The 17,342-nt window shown below is 38.0% G+C and overlaps 1 protein-coding gene across 2 annotated transcripts in view; it reads right to left on the bottom strand.

The window, feature by feature from the left end:
• Positions 1-17,342, bottom strand: part of zfh2 (Zn finger homeodomain 2) — a 120,115-nt gene that overhangs the window by 84,196 nt on the left and 18,577 nt on the right. For both annotated transcript variants that reach the window (XM_053750564.1, XM_053750565.2), the window contains exon 2: positions 1,068-3,834. In XM_053750564.1, coding sequence (XP_053606539.1) covers positions 1,068-3,798 — 2,731 coding nt within the window. In that variant the 5' untranslated portion in view covers positions 3,799-3,834. The remainder of the gene's footprint in view (positions 1-1,067; positions 3,835-17,342) is intronic.

A 17,342-nucleotide genomic window follows, 5' to 3' on the forward strand; every position in this document is an offset into this window, starting at 1 on the left:
TGTCCCGCGTGCGGTACTTATGGAAAATTCGCGTTCTCAATTCAAATCTTCTTTCCGTCTCCCTCGCTCGCGGGGCGGAGTCGCTTCCAACCAATGACGGCATCCGACTGTGGCGACACCGTGTAAGGCGTACGTTATTAAAGAAACCTGTTCTAATGTTGCGCGCTTTAAATTAAATTTTGTCCATGTGTAATTATCTCATTATTGTGATTACGAATTCTTCGCTAAATGCTCATCGCTCAAAATGGAGACTGCTTCTTAGATTGTACTCGAAGTGACGGTCACGAGGCAGGCGATAATTAAGCCTTCGATGGCAAATATGGAAAATACAATAAGTCTAAGTACTAAGAGTATACGTACACATTCAAAGTATTTAAGTAAATTAATACAAAGCACATTATTAGTTATCACGATCCACAGAAAGAAGTTCAGTTTGTAAAAAACACAGAATAAAATTGATTAAGGAACGAATCGCTTTAAATTGGAAACCGATAGTGACGTTTCGAAATCACATTCATAAGTCGATTCTGTATTACTTTATCGATACGAACCACGGTAATGGTTTTGCTTGAATTAATTTTAATGGGATTTTTACGCTTTATTGAATAAAATGTTATGAAATGTTTTTAGCACAAAAGTAATAAATAATATTATATTTCTCTAAAACCAATATGGGTGCCTGCAAAAAGTAGAGAGCGACATCTAGTTAGAGGTACCGGTAAGACTATAAAATTGAGCACGAGTATGTGCGCAAGCGCAACAGTACTTCTTTATTTGGTTGCTTTCAGTTGTTCTGTTCATAGGACTTTTTATATTTATTTGTTTTGTAAGGCGTTAATTGTAATTAGTTGAGAGTTACGCAGACAACGTTTCGCGGAAGTTGGTTTATAATGACAATAGAGCAGTCACGGTTGGTGAAATATTACCTAACAAATAAGCAATTTCCTTATTACCACTCTAGCGAACATGAAAAGACAAACATCTAAAAGTGTAAAAAGTGTAATTTTGGGTTGCTTCTGTTTCAGGGAGGTTCGATTGTTCTTTGAAATATATGTTAGATAACTTACCAGTGTCTTGTTGCTCGAACGGACTTGGAAGTTCGGATGGTTGAGGTATGACCTGGAATAACTCTGCGACATCAGGTGTTGGATCTTTGCCTTCTGAACGCCGCTGTAGTTGATGTATTTGTTCCATCTGTAGATGTTTGACAGAACGGACATGTTGCAGAAGTGGTAGTCGATGTGGAGCACCGAATCCACAAAGAGCACAACGGTAGACTCTTGGACGTTCACGAGGAATTCGCGAAGCACATTCACGAAGATGTCTTAACAGAAGAGCTGCAGCTTCGTGCCTTGCTCCGGCTGCGTGTAATTGCAGCTTGTGTGCTGAGTTGGTATAATAATCACACGCACAACATCTCACTTGGACACCACCGACGCCGGCACCACCAGTACCAACACCACCACAAAATTTCAATTTCCACTCATTCCTTGGGCCTCCTTCTTTCACATGGTTTACATGCTGTAACCTTTGTAAATGCTTGTCAGTCTTGCAGTGTAATTGGAAGTTTGCTTTCAAATTTGTCTTGTATGTGCAAAGTTTGCAAACGTAATGACCAGCTACTAACGCTAAGATCTCCTGTTCTCTTATCTTGGTTCGGTCTTGCGCTAAATGATGGCCAAGCGCTTCTAAGGAGTCCGTCGAGAAACAATTGCAAATGCAACAGTGGAAGGTTCTCTCTGGTTCAGGATCTGCAGGTTCGGGCGGTGGTTCCATTGCCTCTGGGTTTAGGCCAACATCTAGATGGGCACCTAATTCTGGCGGAGAAGGTCCTGGGCCCCCTGTCATAAGCTGAATCATCAGTGCTTGATTGTATGCCATATCAGCTAATGCTGCTTCAGGATTGGGTGGAGGAGCATCAGGACTATGAAAATGCAATAAACTCTCAAGTTGTTGCTGGCTCTGTTGTCTGTGGTGTAATGCAGATAGCGTTTGCATATGTTTTACGTTTTGTTGCAATACAAGCATATTATGCGTGTGCTTCTCTGATGTCATGTGTATTCTTAGGTTGCGAGCCACATTTGTTTCATAATTGCAAACGTCACATCGAAATGTTGGTTTTGGTTTCTGTCCTAATGGTGAATGATGCGGTAATGGTGGTTTATGCACTCCTGGAGGCGTATGTTGAGGAGCAGGAGGTAGACTGCTTTCGCCTGGATTGCCACCATTTTGCAATTCCTGCATATTGTTTAAATGCTTATCAGATTGCATGTGTATACTTAAGTTACCTTTCGTCGTCGTTGAGTAATTGCACACTTCACAACGGTATGGCTTGTATCCGCAGGTATAAGTTTCACCGCGCGCTAGCCGTGGGTGAGGTTGGCCAGCTATACAATAAATGCAACTTGTCTCAGCCTCTGGATGTTTTTCCTTCATATGTATTTCTAACGTTTCTTGGTATTTGTAGTGCCAGTTGCACTTTGGACATTTCAAAGTTTTACAAGAATTCCTACTATGCATACCGGCTAATGGGCCACCTAATCTTCCTGAATTTAGAATAAGTTCACATTTTGGACAATCAGCACCAGATGGCCGTCCCCCAAGATGATCAGGACACACTCCAATCGTTGTGCCTGAAAGGAATGCAGGTGGCGTAGCTTGGAACGGCGGGGAAGAATTTGGACTAACGCGTTGTTGAACTGATGCATTTATTGTATGAGGATGAGCCACAGAGATCAAGGAATGTTGTGGAACCATCGATTCAGCTAGTGATCTTGGCGGTCTCCACGTGTTTGGGCTCGGCCTTCTGTCATCACAAGTACCATTTGGTAACATTGAATCATTGTCTCTATCGGGAGTCATCATATCGGGTCGTTTGTCTATGGATGGACTTGACAATTCTGACATATTTGCAGGGCTTCCAGAAGCAGATACACGAGGCGGTGCAGCAGCACCAACTGGTTCTAAGAATGAGACTAGTGGTTCTTTATCTTTTCCAACACATTGAATTATAGCAGAAGCATTTTCTCTCGATAAGGCGTCTCTCTCTGAGTCAAGTAATGATAAACTATGGTCCGACTGTGCATGAGCCACAAAAGATTTAGCATAACCAAAACTCAATTTACATATAAAACACATAAGGATAGGTTTGACTGGCACGCTGACTGGACACTCAGCAGTTGGAGATAGCGGCCTGGGAGCATCTTTACCTCCACGAAAACTAAACACTCGATAACTATGCATCACAGGTGCATCAGGCCTCGCCCGTGCTCTTTCTGCTGCCAGTCTTCCATACAGTGCACCATATAATGAAGGATTCCTCGAGACATAGAATGCACTCGCTATTTGGGGGAACTCGAGTTGCTTCTCGACCACATTGCTATCGCGGCTGTCGACAATGCACCCGGGCTCTATTTTGGGTAGGTCAGGTATGCTGGTCTCGCCTTCTGAAAGTTCTGGGTCTTCAATGATGTAGGCGGATCCATCAGGATTGTAGACGATTTTGCCATCAAAGCGCTCGACATCTGAAGAGAGCGGTGGTGAATCTCGTCGCGAGGTGAGATCTACAGCATCGGGAGCAGCAGGAGGCGAAGTAGGAGCGGGAGCGGAGGATGGCGCGGGCGTAGGAGCCGCAGGTGCCGCGGGTACGTTGCGCGGCTCCTCTTCTGGACTCATGTCGCCGTCGTCGTCGTCAGGCTCGAGAGCGGCTGAACTCTGCGGATCGTCGCGCTTGCGGCGCCGCTTGCGCTCCGGAGGCGGGCCGCTAGCGGGGCCGCCGGGCTGCAGCGGCGTGGGCATGGCGCCGGGCGTCAAAGGCCGGCATCACATGCTCTCCTGCAACAATATAAAAATCTTACTTAGCAAAATTGGCCCACAATTTAAGACCATAAATTTGTTATCGTTATTGGAACTCGGAATATTCATATCAGACAATCTAAGGTTACTCTAATAAAAACATACAAATACAAATATTATGTCGTGTTTGTATTAATGAGAACGAAATAAGGACATCAATGACACATGTTTTACTTTGCCAACATGCCGTTCCGAAGAGTAAGCACAGTGCTGAGGTTGTTTCTCACGGACCAGATTCGCCCAGTTGGCCAAAGGTGACCATTCAATAGATTTGTATCGAGCAGTTACACCGGAAATGGGTGGGTCAATCATTTAGCTTTATCGCTTGTTTTGTTTTCTCTTATTTATTTGTTATACCTATCGTCTCTGTAAATTTTGAATCATTCAGTCGATTTAGTACAGTTAGTTTGATTAAGCTTAAATTAAACATAACAGAATTAAAAATTATAAGATCATCGGACGTCAGTGTAGTAAAAAATTATAATCAAAATATGTTCCCAGTATTTGTAGAGCTCTTCTTAATAAAGTAACACTTGATAAGATGATTCCCACAGTGAAATCCCGTAATCTAAGTGGGTATAGTACAATCCCGTCTCAAATTAAAATACACGATAATCATTGCTTATCTAGCAGCTATTTGCGCAAACAACTGCGATCATTTATCCGAGTGACAGCTGTCAACGTTGTCAATACTGACATATTTACAATTAAGAAACCAACATACTTGGAACTTAACAAAATACGATTTTACTCATGGGAAGCAAATTTGCTTTCTATTTTAAACCTTATGACTAAAGACATAAGTCGACGGCAACTAGACGGTGATATAATATACCGACATGATAAGTAAACAGGTAATCCAAAATGAAAATTCGTTAAAAAGGCAAGATTAAGCCGTCATCTCCGTTATCTGGCTTATATCAGAGATATGTTTTTCACAAATGTGTAACGAAGGCTACAATAATATATTTACTTAGTTGACAGCAAAAGATAATAGTTGATGCCTGTCACATGATAGATGATTACTCAAATGATCAAATCATCTAGATATATCAATAATAATAAATATAGATCACATCTAGAAAAAGTGAAATATACCTATTCATACTATTACACTTTCTCAAGGGGTCACAGAATAAGCTAAAATGTCACAGTGGTGTTCATTGTATTATGCAAATTGTATTTAACTAACAGCAGTGAAACATTTAACAAACACTGTCAAATCTATGAACGAATCATTTGACTTATCATTCCTGCATCGAGGTGAGACAATGCATCACCTTTATATTAAATCATATTCTATTTATCGTTCTTAATTTTCCTTATAAGATAATAATTAAGTCATTCAAATGAATTAAATTGAGTAATGTAAGTTTGCGCAATACATTAATCACATCACATTGACTAATGAACAATCCGGACGCGATAATATGTACATGAAATTAACACTAAATTTTGCTTAAAGCAGGATGTGAACAATAATGATAAACTTTGAATTTAAATTAGATAGGTATACTTCACGAGGCCTTGGCTGTAATTTATATGGACGACCGCACCTATACTGTTTACACATTTAACGGTCGCTGGGCCCTTGAAATTATTATTGATAAATTATCAATAAAGTCAATATTTGACGGGACGAATTCGTATACGCATTCTGAATGAAATTTCTTGTTCCAAGTTATCTAGTCGTCCGTTAATAAATTAGCTATGAAATGAAACCATTCAAACATTACATTTTTATGTATTCTCAGAAGCACTATATTTGTATGTAGTGGATTTATTTAAAACCCTAAATGCTTTCAGAGATATTGAAATGTATTCACACTTATAGCTTATACATTTTAAATGCAAATTGACAATTGTCTAGACAGGAATAAAGAAACTGCATACAGATATGGATTACTTTGAAACATTATTTTAGTTTTTTGTCAGTATAATATAATAAAAATACACGTGGCTATATAAATATACACCCATGTTTGGTAAAAATTGAATACTGATTCTGCATACATTACTTGAAAGAGTATACACAGACATAAACGCATAGCACAATTACGATGAATTATCAGGTGACAAAGTAAAAAAGAGTAATAATTACTTGGCCATAATTATTGTGGTTCTCGAACGTCGTGGCAATCTGTAGATCATTTCGCTGTGCTAATGTAGATGGAAATTATGCAAAGAGCTTGTAATTATCCTGGGAGGTGAATGCCCCGTAATGCTATAATTTGCCTATATATTTTACCTGTAGGTGTATATCTAATTGGGCTGCGTTTTGGATTCATATTTATTTAGATTGGCTATTCAAATTCGAATTAGAAAGGTTTGCTTTAGAACTGTTATAATCCTCCACGATTTGAGTGCTTTAAATTAAAATCTAAAAGTATATGGTTCAATTCAATTAAATTAGAACAATAAATTACGAAATATAACTATGTTTTGAAAAGATTACTGGGGCATGCAATAATGCAAGATTTATAATGTTATACGGATAACGAAAAACAATGGACGAATACGTAATTCTAATAAGATATTTGTAATGATTAGATACAGTCAGTATTAAATTGAAAAAATATGGTGCAACTGCACGATTGAATTAAATGGTCTCTGTTCAGTACTAAAATGCTAGGTGTCGCTTTAACTATGGAAGTAATAGCGACAGGAAACACCCACTTACGCGAAAGTGTATCATGGAAATAACAAATTCATAATCAAAAGGCCAAAGCAATGCGACTATAATTTGTATTTTGCAAGTGGCTCTAAGTGGCATTCAATGGAGTGAATGTTTAATGTGGGCACACGTGCTCAGATTCCCATCGTTTCAATCAGTGGCGTTGTCAATTTCCACCAATAGCCCGATTCCCGCTGCAGAACTAATTTCCGATAAACTCGCACACAAATAAACATAATACGTAGTCGAGTGCAAATTACACGTACACATGAGTGTGTGAGCGTGAGAAAACTACGGCGGAAATTATGACGGGTGTGTGCGGTGCACTGACGCAATTTGCCCGTATGGACACTGCGCTCACGCACACAACAACATTGTGCGCATGCGCACATTGACTGTACCCGCATCAGTATTACTCTCCTACAATAGTTATCAAGTTCGTCATAATGAAGATGCGCGCTTTTCAATTCATTAATGAGGCTCCCACAATGTTATTGATAGGTCGATAGGAACGAATGAATGTTGCTTTTGTCAATGTCCAATTTACGAACAGTAATCTGCATGATCATGGATTAATCCAACTTGTTTATTTAAAGAGAAAGCTAATCAATAATAATTTTAAAGATGATACTCAAGTAAGGGAAATTCAATGGAAGTGAAATTAAGAATGTTATAGCAGTGTTTACATAAAAAATATTAATCTTCTAATTAGACACGTTGAATATTGAATCAGTAGTCTCATTACTGTAAGAGAAATGGAAAATCGTGAGTCACAAATCACTTTCGTATTAGAATTTAATGTGGTTCTTAGAGACTGTGACATTTGCTTAGTGGACAACTAGTGACCGTAGCTTCATTAAATCTTAAATACTTAGTAAAATTTATTGCTTGATACAAAATCAAACCGTTTTCCTTACCACAACTAAAACATATGTATTGTTGTAACCAAGGGAAATTGGGAGATTAATGATAAAAAAAACATATCTAGTGGTGTCAAATATACAATGTAAAGCAAACATTGAATCCTGAAGACACTGCGATGTACTATAACGAGAGCCGCGGTGAACTACGTCCATATTAATAATCGCCGGTTATTACGGGGCCCTCATTAGCTCGGCGGCCGCTCGTCCCACGAAACCGCAGAACACTGCTAAATAATTACCCCAGACTGCTTTCTTCACGAAAACCATCGTAAAAGCGTATTAAACAACATCTACTAAGTCGGCGCGAGGAATTACAATAAATAAGGTATTAAGCCGACGTTGTCAGGCACCGTACCGAAAATGTCGGCAAACGATTAATGGAAATAAAATTGAGCGAAGTCTGAGAGAACGATTTACTTAATACATTGATAATAAGTGGAGGGAATGTATGTAAAACGTTGTACGTAATGGAGGTAGTCTCGTTAGACGTGGGAAAGATGGAGGGCCTCAGCTACTACATGGTAAGGATCGCGTCTGACAATGTCCACCGTTAGGGTTTAACTTTAAACCTTCATTAATGGTAATAGTTCTGAACCCAGTCGATGGGAATGGCTCTTTTTGCAACAAATGCGCTGGTTGATGTGCCGACGAAGTAATGGCTGTGTTCGACATGAATTTCAAAGGAGAGTTTAGAGTCAGAATCTCATTAGATTTCCGAAACTTTTTTTGTTAAAACAAATAAGAAGAAACTCCAAGGTGAATTTCATAACCACAATGAAAAGAATTAGGTCTATGCGTAAAATCGAACATTCCCTCAATATTTACAATTAATAAATTAGTTTTAATACAATTTTCTGTACTTACAACTGTAAAGGATCTTGGATCCTAATCGTTTTTAGAAATGTTATCATAAAGTAATTCTACTTCTCTTTGACATGAAAGACGCACAGTGAAAATATATTATTGTCAAACGAAAAGTAATTAATGATGGTGCCTGTCTTATTACTGTATGCGACGTAAGAGACGTAAATTTGTAGTGAAAGCTATAATTAAAACTCTCCAATTTCTAACTGTAAGTGACAGTGCAAATTCGTAAACAGCTTGTATGTTTGTAATTACAAAGTATTCGAGACTTGTAATAGGAACCACGTGTGATTAACTTCTGCCAATTCAGCTCGCCACTAATTTGGCACTTTAATTATCCTAAAATTGCACAATGAACCGAAAATTCTTAAATTTAGGACGGTTTTAGATGTAAATAATAGAAGTATAAGTGATGAAATTAGAAAGAAATTGAATTTATTAACAAAATATACATTTAGGGTAGTTTGCACCGTAAACTTTGACGTTAATTTTAACGTGCGCAGAAAACGCAAAGTACGCAATTTTGTCGTCGTATACGTCAAATTTGATGGTGTAACTCGCTCTAAGGATACAGTGTGTAGCAATAAAGTTTTTGTCATAACTCAGATCGTATACTTATTAAAATTCGTATTTTAGCTTTTAATGGCTTCGCCAGTATCAAAAATTTGCAAATTTTCTATACGTCTCTTTCTAGATCAAATGAGCCAATCAAACAGGTATCTAAATTGTTTCTAAAAATCTGGATGTTCGTGAGCTAAAGGAAGCTTAGAGGACAAGCATCGCGTGAAGACTGCAGGTACCCTAGCAGGCGCCATTCGTCCGACTGTGCTTAGGAACCGTCAATTTGCGCCTGTAATTATTGCGGACCCTTCGATACTTATTTCTATTTTTTCCTCGCTTAATTGTTGCAACAGATGACTTTTTTGTCGAACAACTCAAAGAGAGCGGAAAGGCATCAAACGCTGAGTTCGAATTTGGAAATAATTATACATAAATAGTCCCTTGAGCGGCCGATTAAGACAATTTCCGAGGCAAATTGCCGCAGACGAGCATAATAGCACACGCGCTCTCCGTCATAAATAAATCTGGATTACGTTTCTGTACAAGATTAAGATTGATTCGATCTCGATGCTTTCTGCTATTAATGCCTACATGGGATAATGCTTCGATCGTGTTAAAGTTTTGAAATTATTATTCGTTTTTTCGAAGTGATTCGTCGGATAATTACGATCGACAAATTGCTGGGAGTCATTAAGAAGGTAACGGCTGGATGCGATCGGTCGCTCGTCTTTAATTAATGATCGATACATGTGAAATAATTAATTAGTGCCCGAGGTCGGATAGGATCTCGATGCCTCGGACCCAAGTATAAAAAACAATGACGTGCGGTTTTGGCTGCGCTGGCGCCGCGCCGCGCGACATACGCCGACCGCGCCGCTCCATCCATACATTCGTCTATAATTTGAAAGACCCCGAATTAGTTTTAATTTTATTTCTCTGGGATGAGCGTGACGCCGACAGAGTCCAATGTGTCATTATCATTAATGTTAATTCCAATGATTGTTGTTTTTAATACTGGCTGGTTTAAAAAAATATATATTAGATACAAAAGTCACTAAGCTAAAAACTTAATCAATATATATATATATATATATATATATTGTTTTTGGTATTTATCATCAGACCATTCCATAAACAGTTTCATTATCTTCTTGAATAAATCTAGCCACAAACTATAATACCGCACTGTGACCATCTATTTGTTTGCAATCGACATTCCGATAATTATTGTCGACAAATCGTAATGTGGGAATAATTACGCTTACATTGAGACAAAGTTTCAACCGTGTCATATAATGTGTCCACACCTTAATGGATTCTACCTGAGAGAGGGGGTCACTTTATCTTCACTGGCGACTGTAAAATTAGCTTACTTAACTATTATTTAATGTCATTTTAGGATGGGAATGGGGTGAGTCTCAATTGTGGGAACTCGGCCGAAATCGTTGACAGAATTTGAATGGATAATTATTTAGCCTCACCGCCCGCCACATTGTAAGTTGTTAGTTAATTTGCAGTTGACAATAGAGTTAAATTTTCATTTCTTAACTTTGTGGGATAGCTGAGAATGTGTGACAGTCGATGGCTTGATGGAATGTCGGTTTCAAAATTAATCACTGGTAATGAGTAGCCCTTCGGTACAGGTCGGTTCGTAGTTATCGTTGAAAAAATCAATAAGTAATTAATGGTCTCACGATTTTCACGATGCAGGCTCAAATCAGTGTGAGAGGTCTAACTCGCCATCGGGATGCGTGTGCGCAATTAAAACGAAACCTACAATCAACGGCCATGTTTGTACACGGACGATGTTAATAGCCTTCTGTAATTACATACCAGTAAAGTTACTTCGTTGCTTCTCGGAAGGTTCATCAAATTAATAGAACATTTTTGGTAGTATTTGAATAGAAGTTTCGTACATTTACCAAACACATTACTTTCTGTATAACACAACAAAGCCAGCTTTTACATAGATTGTGTTATGACAAAACAAGCTAAGAGAGCTAAGATCAAAATGATGCTCCCATTGAGCATCATTTTGATCTAATTCTAAATAAACGATAATTATATAAGTACTCTCAAGTTGCAATTAGAAATAGAAAATTCGCATTACAGAAACGCGTTATTGGTGGCAGACGATAAAGGAAATGTGAATGAAATAACGTTAGCAATAATAACATACTACGGAGTGGCGTCGACTTGAGAATTTCATATCGCCACATTTACATGTATCCCATTCGCAGAACTAGCGGGGCCCAGCCTCCCCTATATCCGGGAGAATATCTAAATTCAATTACAAAAAGGCTTCTCCTCGAGGTGTGCCGTTGCACCCGCGCCTCCTCCGAAAAGGGTGTATAACAACTCAATTTCTCCATATTATTAAGACGGGGTGCGGGTAGCGTGGGGTGGTGAACACAAAAAGAATGCTAATTTAAAATTCTTATTGCTGTTTGTATGCGCGCGCGCCTTATGTATCATTCTGAGTAACAAAAGCCGAGGAGCGAGCGCCCGAGCGCGTAATTTCAATCTAATATTCAATTTGAGAAGTATCGTGTGTTCCGACATTTTTATTTATTTACTACGAGTTTGTATGGTATCCATACCAACCGAGAGTTGTGAGATACGTCAAGTTAAGCGGTTTATAAATGGTTCTAATTTATGTTGTCAGGCATGTCACTACTTTTGTACTTGTAGTAAATGAAAATATACATACGAATAATTTTGTATTTAATAAAAATGCACTGAGAAAACTGTTATTAGCAGTTAAAGAGAAAATCAATTAAAATTAGATAAAACTTCATCAAACGTCTATCGCTGTTCAATCGCAATTTAATTACCTACCTCAGCCAGCGATTCAATTATTTCCCTGACAAAGGGTACTAAATTCGATCACAAAATAATGTGTGCACAGATGTGATACCACTTTCACATTAACACGTGCGATATGTGCTTCAACTCCGAGCATTTCTTTGACATTGTCCATTTTAGAAATATAATAAAAAGTTTAACAACAATACGTATCAAAATCAGAAGTTAGGTTACCACTGTCAAAGTTTAAAATAAGCACATTTCGTAACAACCATGACTGAGGGGAAACGCCGAAAGAAATTAATTATATAATAATGTATTAATCATAAAAAACATAAAGATTGCAAAAGTTTTAATGTTTGTTAGACATAATAATATTTCATTAGAAATCTATGACATTTTGTTATACCAATGAAAATACTACATCGTTCAAAGTATCTATTCTGCATCGTCCTTACTGTAAGATTGGATTCTGTATCTCAATGGCGGTAATTGCCATATTCCCACGAACTGAAGAAAATAAATTATCGTCACAATAGCCTTCCTATAGTTAACCGAGGCGATTGGTTAATGTCTGAATCGTGATGTATTAGACTAGACGAGCTAAAACTAACCCCTAAATATACTACACAATAGTTTTCCTACATATCTAAATAGTAGGGCTCAAATACAACATACGATATACTCAGTCCTAGGTATTAGACTTGAAAATTTTATTGCAACAAAAACATTGCTTTGTTAAAAACTTCAAGTTCTGTTCCAATCAGATGTGGAAATAATATGCAAAATGTTACTATTAAGCGTCTTGATAGTAAATTACAAAATATTTACTATAATGCACACCGCACCATGACTATTAATTTGAACTACAAGCCAATATTGTGGTCACAGGCTTTCATAGACAAATGCGTTATTAAAACGACATTGTTTAAAATAGAGTATAAGTCAAGGATGATGATTTCAATTTCGATTTGTCACGATCTAGAGACTACGGCAAAATTTTAATAGATTTTTTAAAGGGAAGCAAGTCAAGGTAATTTGTTGCGAAAAAAATATTTTTAAATAGTAATAAAAGTAAGACAAGTGTAGTTGTAAAAATGTATGTGGGTGCTATCGATGCCAGCATGTTTTAAATGGGAAAATCATAACATGCCCTAGATATTTGAAAGGACTGCTGTACTTTCAAATAACCAGGATTTATGATATGAATGGCCGAAATGAATATAATTAATGACCCGAGATTCAACATGGGCTACTGGCAGAGCTTCAAGCAACAACTAACAATAAAGGGAATATAGCAATGTTCAATGTTATATTCATTTCGGCCATTCATATCATAAAAATCGGCCCAGCAGTTTGGTAGTGAAAGCGTTACCGACGGACGAGAAAAATCTAAGAACGGATATTCTTAATACTCTTTTACTGAAATATGTATAATCGTGAACATGAACACGCATGCAAATTTGTTTCCAAAGAATATTACATTAGGAAGTCCTAGGTATTTGAAAATGACATGGTGCATTGTAAAGCAAATTGAAGCTCATGCAAAAAAAGAACATATAATTTAATTGTCTGAAAGCGGATATTTAATGGCATATATTAAATGCCTACAGTCAACGTTGGTTTGTAATATTGTAAAAAAATGCTGTATAGGGTTACATAGACAGTCGCTAAGTATGATTTTTAGTATGTGCAGAAAGCGTGCGCGGGCGTCTTCCGATAATTTGCTACGCGTCGCGTCTACACCGTTGCGCACGAACCGTAACCCTGCATTCAAACGAGCGCGGAATAAAAATGTTCTTTGTAATACTTGCAGCAAACAATAGGACAAATACAAAAGCACCATTTTATGATAAAAAAAAAACATGCATTTCAAAAAATTCTCTCACTAGTTAATTGATATAGGTACAAGCAGTAGTTTATCATCAGATGTCTTTAAAGACAATAAATTAAAGTATCTGACCTGTAAGTTGGTAGATTACGGTACGAAATGTTTACAGTATCTCATTAAAAAAATATATTTTTTAGTTTTTATTCGGTATTCTTACGTATTTTGTGACATAGTGTACGGGCTAACGCAACGGTACATATGAAGGCAAAAACTAACAGACAAGATTCGTACATATAAAAGTGATTGTTTTGAGATAACCACCTTTATTTTAACCATAGATATGTGAGTCGTAATAAGGTGGTTCATAATAATTAAAAGGTAAAAAATACAAATAATTTATAAATTTACTTAATATAAAACCAAACCCAATTACAAAGCATAAAATTCCAAGAAACCCACTGGTTTACTTTTAAAGCAGAAGGAAACATTAATTCATAATCCCGTCGCAAACACAATGAGAGAAAACAATAAATAATAAAAAACACCAGAATCGAGATAAAAACGACGCTGTCGCATGATATACGAGCAGATTTAAATTTAGGAACCAAACTTAAGGTCCCACTAACGCGACGAACCCCGTTTATAATTATAATTAATATTCTCACAGAATTAAAGTGGTCGACGGCAAAAAAAGATCGAAGCGAGAATTAATAACAAACAAATGGGCTACCTGCCGTGTTTTTTGTGAGCCCCCACAGGTAACTGTGATGATGAAAGGAACTCATATGCGTCTGTCTTAGTTTTAAACAATATCTTCCGATTTTAACACGGTTGCAACTTTTTATATCAAGCTCGAGTTCATTCATAGGAAGCAATTTTAACAAAAAATACAGCCCGACTCAGCTACTAGCCGACAGATGGCGGTGCCACGATATCAGATTTTAAACAAACATACGTTGAATTGAAACACAAGTACAGTTATTTGAAGTAAAAGGCGCACATACAGGTGAAGCGTTATATCAATAAAATTAAAACACCTTGTATCGTATTTCTGTGTCGCTGTGCTCAAAAAAAGATGAAAGCTGCATTGGAAACAAGAAACCGCCGAATCGAAATCCTGAACAAAAGAGAGGAACTCTCTTAACGCGACACCATAATGACAAAACAGAAATATGATTTCGATTAAATTGTGTGAATGCAACAGCTTGATTGGTCATCTACGTAGGTGTGAAAGGGAAGGCGAATATGGTTAATAATAAAAATATTTTATTTGTATAGTGGGGTAAACACCCCCGCTGCGGGCTCGGGATAGCATCCATCATCATTATATTAACCGATTTAACACTTTTGAACAGATTCCTGTGCCAGTTGGTGGTAAATACATTTGTTTAGGGTACTCGAATGATCTGATATTATTTTCTTTAATTGGAAAACAAAATATTCGTATATTAAATCAATTTAAAATTTATGACCAATTACATCTTAGATAAGGTTAAGAGTTGATGCTGTATGGAGATGTCAGCTCTGATTCCTAATATGTTTAATTCCATAAGTGTCCACAGATTCCGACCCAGTTACCATTAAATACTTACTTACATCCTTTCTGGGCGTTTTCTGATGGCAATTAATTATACGCTGTGGACGAGGATTTTGGGTCAGACGAATTGAAATTGCTGGGATTAAGTCGTCATATCAAGATCATGAGTTTATTATGACGTGTTACTGACTAGAATCTACAAATCTGTACAGAAGGCTTGGCATGATAGGCAGAAAAACTAATGATATACCTTTTTAGGCAATACTGTGTACATAAGCCGACGACACGAAAAAGGCAAAACAACCACTTAGGCAAAATTTTAATTGAATAAATAGTTTAACTTTAATTATCTTGGTACATTAATTGATATACAGCACACGATATTTAACAATTTGTAGTATTTAGACAGACGAAATTCACCGGAGATGGTTCAGGAAACGCAATTAAATGAAATGATGCATGTCGATATTAAAATAGGTATTGATATGCAAAGTCGGGCATCACATATGTATGCAGGCTTGGCTCATCGCGCATGCTCTGTATGCTTGGGATTTTTGTTCGCTAATCAATAATGACCCCAAATCCAATTACTATTCATCTAACAATAGTTTGCTTACAATAGCCATGTACTGTTTATATACTATTGTGACAGTTACATGGACATGTCCTACATTATGATTAGCATATGTGTTGTTATCGATTTGCTTTTATTCAATACTTAAGCTTCGAACACAGACATTGTTAAATATCTGATTAAAGTATGTAAATGAGTAATCAATCCGGCCGTTAGTATAGAACGATTTGAATCGTCGTAATACGGAGTAAGTATATCGATGTCGGCGAAGAATCGGCGGCAAGAAGGGCACATGTGCAGACCGGCCTAACTAACCTCACCCAGTAATTACAGCCGTGATTAGATCCTGCGATAAAGCTCATTCCGCTAATTACTCCCTAAAGCTACACGAACGACTGGACTCGCTTTTTGCCATCGACATAATTTAATAAGCGCATTAAACCAAGCCGATGCCATAGATAGTACTCCGCCGCGGGCGCTTCTCGCTAATACCTTTATAATATTTTGAAAACAACCTAGGGAACTTGACTCAGTCGCAGACGATTTCATTGCGAGGTCAGAGAGGAATGACCATGTAACGTTTAATGAAAGCCAGGAGATGTCCCCGGCTCAAATCACAGTTGTTCAGAACTCGTCCACATTACAATCAATTTAAACGCTCATGTATATCAGCACTACGACATTGCGTCTGGTCTGTTTACTTCGCGTGTGGCGACGCATCCCTAATTCAATGAAGAGGCGATAAGTATTCGCTTCTTTAATGCAACTTCATTAGATGTAGATCATATCTAATCAAGTTAATGAGAGGCCCATGCGCGACTGTAATAAAACGAGTGTCATTGGACCGATAGAAGCGATTTGACCTCGCGATGAATGGCTCCCATTAGCATCTCATAGGTTTAATTAGGGAAGCACGCATCGGCCAGTCGCCCACGTCACAGTGCCGTGTGTGGGCATTCGAATTAGAGCAGACAATGCCGACTCAGGCGAACCACCCCACGACAAAACGTTTTCTCGCAATCTTCGATCACCGGATTAAGGGAGCCCCGTCTCGCACGTTTTATCTCCGATTGTCCGCACTTAACGCGCACTTTACGCCGAGTGCCCCTCAAGAGGAAATTGAAAGCGATCGCTTTCCCTGTATCTTATCTCTAGTGTTGTACTAATTAATCGATGTGGCGCGTCAAGATCGTCGTTAGAAGTAAATAATGCTTGTATTGAAGCTGCTTCGGTGATTTATCGGTGTGAATAGACAAAACTGTCGCGGGCGGAGCGGCCGGCACAATGAGGAGGAATGTCGACCGTCGCGTCGCCCGCTGCTTCGCTCGTGCGCCTCTTGAATGCGGATTATTAATAACGCGCACCGGTTCGTCGACGGAAAGACCGACGAGATTCCCATGGCTTGCTCAATCAGAGTTTTACGCGGACCACAACCGATACTAATACCTTATACCTTTTTTAAATATTAGTATCGAACGAGTCATCATCAATTTGGAGCGAGAAAATCAAACTAGAAAATACAAAAAGCTATAGGATTAAATAAGATAATTCATGCTTTAATATTCCTCGTTGAATACGGATCTTAAAAGGTGAGTTCAATGAATTTATACATGAAAGTGTCAGAAATGGATAAAACACTTGTACGCCGGCCTTTCGGGTAATGCTTGACGCCCGAAGCGCTCCCATCTGTGCTATATGGGCGCGCCTTAATTTATGCA

Source organism: Plodia interpunctella, chromosome 10, assembly GCF_027563975.2.
Source record: "Plodia interpunctella isolate USDA-ARS_2022_Savannah chromosome 10, ilPloInte3.2, whole genome shotgun sequence".
Classification (NCBI taxonomy): domain Eukaryota; kingdom Metazoa; phylum Arthropoda; class Insecta; order Lepidoptera; family Pyralidae; genus Plodia; species Plodia interpunctella.